Genomic DNA, 8484 nt, shown 5'->3' with positions numbered 1-8484 from the left:
ACACTCACCGGCCACTTTATTAGGTACACCTTACTAGGGTTGTACATGCTTTTGCCTTCAGAACGGCCTTAATACTTCGTGGCATAAATTCAACAAGGTACTAGAAATATTCCTCAGAGATTTTGGTATAAATTGACATAATAGCATCATGCAGTTGTTGCAGATTTGTCAGCTGAACATTCATGATGTGAATCTCCTGTTCCACCACATCCCAAAGGTGCTCTATTGGGTTGAGAACTGGTGACTGTGGAGGCCATTTGAGTACAGTGAACTCATTGTCATGTTCAAGATATCAGTCTGAGATGATTCACGCTTTATGACATGGCACGTTATCCTGTTGGATGTAGCCTCCAGAAGATGGGTACACTGTGGTCACACAGAGGGGTACAAAGGGATGGACATGGTTAGTAACGATACTCAGGTAGGTTGTGGCGTTGATACGCTGCTCAATTGGTACTAACGGGGCCCAAAGTGTGCCAAGAAAATATCCCCCACACCATTACACCACCACCACCAGCCGGAACCAATGATACAAGGTAGGATGGATCCATGCATTCATGTTGTTGATGCCAAATTCTGACCCTGCCATCCTAATGTCGCAGCAGAAATCGAGACTCATCAGACCAGAGAACGTTTTTACAATCTTGTATTGCCCAATTTTGGTGAGCCTGTGTGAATTGTAGCCTCAGTTTCCTGTTCTTAGCTGACAGGAGAGACACCCGGTGTGGTCTTCTGCTGTTGTAGCTCATCTGCCTCAAGGTTAGACGTGTTGTGTGTTCAGAGATGCTCTTCTGCAGACCTCGGTTGTAACGAGAGGTTATTTGAGTTACTGTTGCCTTTCTATCAGCTGGAACCAGTCTGGCCATTCTCCTCTGACCTCTGGCATCAACAAGGTATTTGCGCCCACAGAACTGCCACTCACTGGTTATTTTCTCTTTTTCTGATTATTCTCTGTAAAAGATCAGCAGTTTCTGAAATACTCAGACCAGCCCGTCTGGCAACAACAACCATGCCACGTTTAAAGTCACCTAAATCCCCTTTCTTCCCTATTCTGATGCTCGGTTTGAACTGCAGTAGATCGTCTTGATAATGTCTACATCCCTAAATGCATTGAGTTGTTGCCATGTAATTGGCTGATAAGAAATTTGTGTTAACAAGCAGTTGGACAGGTGTACCTAATAAAGTGGCCGATGAGTGTATATTTTTATTTTATATTTGACATTATATATATATATTTTTAATTTGTATATATTATAAAACTGTATATTTTTTACAGGCTATGATAGCAACCGATAGTTCTGTAACTAACTATTAGCAAAGTCTATAGAATGCAGGTAACTAATGTTTTAGTAAAAAATAAAGTAACTGAGCTGAGTGAAATAAAAAAATAATGGCCTAATTTGGTTAAGTTAGTCTTACCCTTTAATTTAATTTAAATATGAAATATTATTTAAAATATGGGTGACGCAGTGGGGCAGTAGGTAGTGCTGTCACCTCACGGTAAGAAGGTTGCTGGTTCGACCCTCGGCTGGGTCAGATGGTGTTTCTGTGTGGAATTTGTATGTTCTCCCTGTGTTCGCGTGGGTTTCCTCGGGCTGCTCCGGTTTCCCCCACAGTTGGAAGGGCATTCATTGCGTAAAACATGTGCTGGATAAGTTGGCGGTTCATTCCGCTGTGGCGACCCCGGATTAATAAAGGGACTAAGCCGAAAATAAAATGAATGAATGAATATTATTTCAAATATTTAATAAATGATGTATTATTTATATGTTTTTAATATTATTAGTAGAATTAAATGGTATTCTAAGTATTATTAATTAAAAATGACGCATTGCCTATTAACATTCAACTATGTTACATTTTAAGTGTGTAAAGGTTAATATAATATTCAAACATATTGAGTATTTTAAAGAGATTTTAGGCATTTTTCACTTCATAAATTAAAAAATTCTGCCGTTAGTTAGTGGAATAAAATAAAGAGAGAGAGAAAGAGAGAGAGAGAGAGAGAGAGAGAGAAAGAGAGAGAGAGCATCAGTGATGCACTTGCAAACACACACACACACATCTAGATTATTATAAATGAATCATTGTAAATATACTAATTGTTATTATTTGTTGTTACTGTTTAACCCTAAAATGTTGATTGTTAAACGTACAATTTATTCTGATCTATTATTATTTTAAATTAGTATTTTATTTTTATTATTTTAGGTTTATATATATATTTTTAAATTATTATTATTATTATTATTACATCATTATTTTTTTACTAGTACTACTATTTACTGTTGACTAGGCCTATGTTTTCAAAAATAAATATCCATGTTCTTTTTATTGTACACTTTATAAATGCTTTGGCAATATATTTGTAACTGCCAATAAAGCAATTATTGAGAGGCGCGGGGGGGGGGCTTTAAAAATATTAATTGCAATTTAAATCCATAGATTATTTTGTAAAGTACGATAATAATAATAACAATAGTAATAATAATAATAATAAAGTGCGATGATAATAATAATAATAATAATCAATTAAAAGTGTTTTGCTTGTTTGTTTTTTATGTTTACGTTCTATTAGACATATTAACTCTATTTAAATTAAATCTATTAAATTAAATCTATTTAACTTATACAGTGGTACAGTCCAATAATTAAACATGTTTTCGGTGAGTTCGCGGTCAGGTGATCAATTAAAGCGCCTCAGCTGCAGCCGCAATTAAAGAGCCTCATGTGGAAGTGAGCCGGTTTGACCCGCTGTTCCTGCAGTCATGGGTTTATTTGTGCTGCTAAACGTCGTTTTACGGATATTTCTGCTTCTGAGAGGTCAGACACAAATCTCACATAAAACTTTTAAGAGTGATATTTTCCTCATTTAACAGTTTATCTGGTGCGGATACTGAGAAACAGTGGTGAGGACACTGCGCGCGAAAATTACTAAGGACAAATTGTAGATTATTTCTACTGTCGAAGTTCAAACGCTTTTATAATTATTAGATTTAATTTAAAAGATTTAGTTAGTTTAATTGAGCTAATACAGTCAGAAGATTGGATATTATTATAATTTGTTAATATTTTTTCAAAAACTTATTATTGGCTATTGTGCTCACCAAGGCTGCACTGATTTATTTAAAGTAAAAGTAATATTATATAAAATATCTTATTATATTGCTGAACTATATAGCTAAATGTGTAGGATCATTTCGTGCCACGTGATCTGTAAGATATGCTATTTAATATTGGTGCTCATTCATTGGTCCTTATTTGTATTTTTATTAATTTTTTTATTTTATTGAAACCTGTGGTCCCTTTGCCCTCAGTCCTGCTTGAAATTCACTTGAAAATTCAATTGACTAGAAATAAACTATTTTAAACTAGTCAAATAGAAGACTACACTCGTTGGGTTATTTATTTAACCCAATGGTTGAGTTAAAAATATTTAGTGTTTTGTTGGGTTATTTTTTTTAACCTTTATTGGATTTAATAATAACTCAAGCAGGTGTTAAATATTTGGTGCTTTGTTGGATTATTTTAGCCTTTTTTTTGGTTATTTAATAACTCAACCAGTTGGGTTAATTTTGAATTTCAACAGTCAACTGATTTAACTGACACAGAACTGCTGTATTAAATGCCTAATCTTGTTTTTGCATTATAAAGTTTATTTAAGATCAAACCAGGGGCGGATTTAACCAATAAGCAAGGTAAGCGGCCGCTTAGGGCCCCAGGGAATCTGGGGGCCCCAATAAATATCTAGAAGCATAAATTATACCTACTCTAATAAAATAGTTGGGTTAAAAATACCCCCAACATATAACCCAACTATAGCTTATTATATATAGCACCTTCCAAACTATGGGTTATTTTAACCCAATGCATTGGGTTCTTTTGAATAAATGTTATTTTTTCCGTTATGGTATTATTATTGCTACTATTACTAGTAGGCCTACTGTTAATTTTTCTGATTCTCCATTTCTTGGGAAAACCAGCAACCAGGGCCGGCGCGCGCATAGAGGCGACCTAGGCGATAGAATATAGAGGGCGGCGTCCGCGACACCCTCACCACCCGCGTCCTCAGCAGTTATATCCGCGCCTAGGGCGGCAGAATAGAGAGGGCGGCAACTTTTAGAGTGTATTTAAACTATATATAACAGTTTTCTACCATATTTTGTATGGTGAGAGTTAAACAAATACAGTTTTACGCAATTAAATATTTAGTATACAATCAAATATATTGTTATAATAATGTACCGTTATGTAATAATAATATTACAAAATTAAATATGCATCATGGAGCAGTCAAATTTATAAAAAATATATGTATTAATTTTAGTTGTAAATTCATTTTAATAAAACCAATCATTTAAAATGTAGAGCTTGCATTAATTTAAAATTTCGAAAAGATTGAGTGATTAAACACAGCAATAGATTCATTCATTCATTTTCTTTTTGGCTTAGTCCCTTTATTAATCTGGGGTTGCCACAGCGGAATGAACCGCCAATTTATCCAGCATGTTTTACACAGCGGATGCCCTTCCAGCTGCAACCCATCACTGGGAAACACCCATACACACTCTCACACATACACTACGGACAATTTAGCTTAACCAATTCACCTATACCACATCTTTGGACTTTCAAAAATGATAACTTTTAATTACATTCACATCCTCCTGTTATTCCAAACCTGTAGGAGTTTCTTGCTATTGTTCAACACAAGATATTTTGAAGAATATTGGAAACCTATAACCATTGACTTCCTAAGTAGGAAAACCAAATATTATGGAAGTCAATGCTTACACATTTCTAACATTCTTCAAAATATCTCCTTTTGAGTTCAACAAACTCAAGGTTTTGGAGAGTAATTAAATGGTGAATCAGTTTAAATTAAGCGAACTATTCCTTTAAATGTAAATGTTGTACATTACAGTACTTATTAGATGTGACTGATGATCTGCTGTGTCTCTGTTGCAGCTGAACGTGTTTTGGCTGCAGTGGTTTCTGAAGACGTGGCTTTGCCGTACTGTAGACTGGGCTTCAAACTCTGTGAAGACAGATCAGATTGTGTGCTTAACACTCATGTGTGTGACGGCGAGAACGACTGCGATGACGGATCCGATGAAGACGACTGTCCCACAGTCTGTAGCGTAGGTAAGATCTGATACATTTTAAACCTCTTAAAGTCAAGTGCTATTTTGGGCTTTCCACCTGGATTTTGCCTACCAAAACTCAAAAGCTTCCCAAATCCACATGCAGAGGTGTAAATGCAAAAGTTTAGTATCATTTTAAAGAAAACCATTTGAATTTTCATAGAACACTGTTGAAAGTTATTTAAGTAATTGTATATGTTGTCTATGCTGTAATAAACCCCTTTTAGGTTCTGTGTGGTCTAGGTTGCTGTAATTAATTGTGTTAGTTCCTGCACATGTCCGTAATCATAGGGAAAAAATAAATGTTTTTTGCATAATCTATGCATAAGTTATTCTATTCCAACTGATGAGAGGACAGAACCACTTATGGGGGTATTGAGCCAGTACCATACCTATAAACAGTTTACTCTATTACGTTTTTTATTATTATTCACAAAGGATATAATAAATGGTATACATTATGGAAAGCTGCAAACAGTTAAGCCTGTTAAAATTAATAGCTATTATAAAGAAACTGAATTATCAAATCTCATTAACCTTTTCTTCACTGTGTAATTGACACATTCTGATTAAAGAGCAACGAATGAATCTCTCATTTAGATTTTTCGTTAGATTACATTAACAGGTGTCTCTTTAAATTGCACAGATCTATAATGAAAGCATTCAAATGCTTTCCTAACTTTTTATGCTAATTTAAGACAATCTGTTGCGTTTAAAAGAAAACCCACCACGATTGACATGCTTGGATGTTGTTGTTTTTATTATTATTGTGTATACGTTGGTTCAAACATGCATCCAAAACCCAGTGTCCACTTTTGCTCCGCATCAAATCGCGTCTATAGAATCCGTTTGGGAAACAGCATCTATTTATCTCTATGGAACATGTCAGCTGACAGTCACGCACCACTACATGAACTGATTTTGAGGATTGCATAGGGGCAACAGCACCTGTAATGAAAAGGAAATGAATCAAGCCGTTTTTATATTTTATTTCAGTGTTTTCATGCCTAAATTTAAATGAAAGCACAGAACAGCTTAACATTTAAGAGCAAGGGGTTTGCAAGGAGGATTAGCTCTTAAATGTTTATTTGCCACCCTTCAGAGAGAGACTGAAAAACGGGAGAGTTTACAGGTATGCCCAGTACAGACCTTTTAAAATTTTAAAAATGCTGAAGTAAATGATCTCACACACCTGGTACCGGGTACGCAAAGTTTAATAAACATTTCTAGATTAAGAATAATCAAACTCCCCGCTTTTTACACTAGCTAGTTTTAAGATGTTGAAAGCTCTTCTTTATATGACTGCATTTTTAGATTCTTGATCATTCTGTTTATATTTTATAATGTTTCTTTGTTGAATCGTTGTATTTTATTACATGTTTGATTTCACTGTTGTTGTAGTGCTTTGGGTTTCAGAAATTCACATTATAAATAAAATGTAATATTATTATTATTATTATTATTATTATTATTATTATTATTATTATTATTATCATTACCTCACGACAAATGTATACAAACTGCAGCAGTAATTTTGCTCACAGCATGAATCAATAATAAAACCTGGAAAAAAACCAACAGTTTTGACAGAACTGCTGAAGTCTTGCTGGTTGCATCATCAGTTTCAGCTCTCCTATTGGTTGTGCATGCCGTGGATAAAATGGAATTGAATGCAGTGCTTTTTGTTTGGTTTGATACCCACTATATATCGTATCTCAGCTAGGCTGTAAAGATCACTGATTTTTATTTTATTTTTCTTAAAGAAAAAAAGATCTCATGTGTCGATTTTTGTATAGAATGACAATTCACTGGAAGCATGTTGGCCGGCTGACTGAATTAAATATCTGTGTGCAAATACCCATTACAGGAATCTTTTAGGACTTCCCAAATTTGTCAACCAAGTCATGGCTGAAATCGCGCAGTGTGAGCAGGGCTTAACTGTGTGATTTCAGCCACAGTCTGGTGCTATCAAATTTTCCCTCTGATGAAGTTCTGTCAGTGTCAATATTTCAGACACTTTCCTGCAGTGTGACTTTTAAAACTGCGAGTGTGAAACCAGAAATCAATAGGAACACCGAATCTGACTCAATCAGCATGACAACATTAAGCCACCATGAGGAAATTTCAAAGCCATATTATCTGGTTTTGAGTCATGCTGTGAGCAAAATTACCGCTACAGTTTGTTTGCTGTGAGGTATCATTTCAGAGCACAGGATGGTGAAAGTGAATGATGCTCAGGTTAGTTTTCCTCCAAGTTTGGCACATCTTTATTGTTGTTCAGTCTGACATTATGATGACTGAGATCTTAGTGTGACATGGGAGTCATGCCTATGCTGTCTAACACACTCCAATCATTTAGAATTGTTAAACTGGCATCGTGTGAGTGGGGCTTTAGTTTGAGTTCTGAAGATAAATCAATGGGGAACAGAATGACAGAAGTAATTTCAGTGTCTTTAACTACATTTTAGAAAGCAAACATTAGTTTTTAGTGCAATAGTGCATTTAGGCCAACTGTTGGCCACAATAATCTAATTTATCACATATTTCCATCTGTCCTCAGGTCACTTTCAGTGTGCGCATGGTAAGATGTGCATCTGGCTTCGGCAGGTGTGTGACGGTGTGCCTCAGTGTCAGGATCGATCAGATGAACTCAACTGCTTCAAACCAGACGACGGCTGTGCTCATCGCTGTGACGAAAACACCCGCTGCGTCCCAGAATCCTTTGTGTGTGATGGAGATGTAGACTGCGTGGATGGCAGCGACGAGGCCAACTGTGGTACGGGATTTGTTCATTTTTAAAAAAATAAGTGTCTACCTGAACTAGAGATGATGGAAAATCTCATTTGAAGATTTTTGTTTAATGTGAAAGCACATGACATGCATTTTCAGATGTAGTATGTTTTTTTTTTTGACTCCAGTTATATATTTGCATGTTTATGATCATCAGAGTGATCAAAATTATTCACAAAAGCATGTACATCAAACTCCAATGGGTGCTCAAAACGTATGAAAAGGTGATTCAGCATGTACATTTAGTAATGTTAAAGAGGTTTAATATGTATTAATTAGATTTTAAATTTCTGTGGTGTTGCGTTTGGTGCATACAGCCAAATTGCTTATCACTTCAAATCTAGTCACATAGCGTGCTGCTAAGACACTGAGTTACAATGTAACCCGCTCACCTAATGTTTAAGTTTGTAATATTTATATTATTTGCTAATTAATAACCACCTCATGTGGAACTCTGATCCTGCGTCTCATTTCGGACTATGCTACTGTCAACCAGAGGTCGCATTTCAGTCATGAACGCATGCTTTGAGAGCCTTTCTGAATGAATAAA

At 35.5% G+C, this 8484-nt stretch overlaps 1 protein-coding gene across 1 annotated transcript in view; it reads left to right on the top strand.

The window, feature by feature from the left end:
- The first annotated feature begins 7730 nt into the window (after nt 1–7730).
- Nucleotides 7731–8484, top strand: part of lrp13 (low-density lipoprotein receptor related-protein 13) — a 37813-nt gene continuing 37059 nt past the window's right edge. Inside the window, exon 1 of the mRNA XM_056458927.1 lies at nt 7731–7920. Within this exon, the coding sequence (XP_056314902.1) occupies nt 7731–7920 (190 nt within the window). The remainder of the gene's footprint in view (nt 7921–8484) is intronic.

The sequence above is a fragment of the Danio aesculapii genome, chromosome 5 (genome assembly GCF_903798145.1).
Source record: "Danio aesculapii chromosome 5, fDanAes4.1, whole genome shotgun sequence".
Classification (NCBI taxonomy): domain Eukaryota; kingdom Metazoa; phylum Chordata; class Actinopteri; order Cypriniformes; family Danionidae; genus Danio; species Danio aesculapii.
Note: the sequence above shows the minus strand (reverse complement) of the source record. Positions and strands in the feature narration are given on the sequence as shown.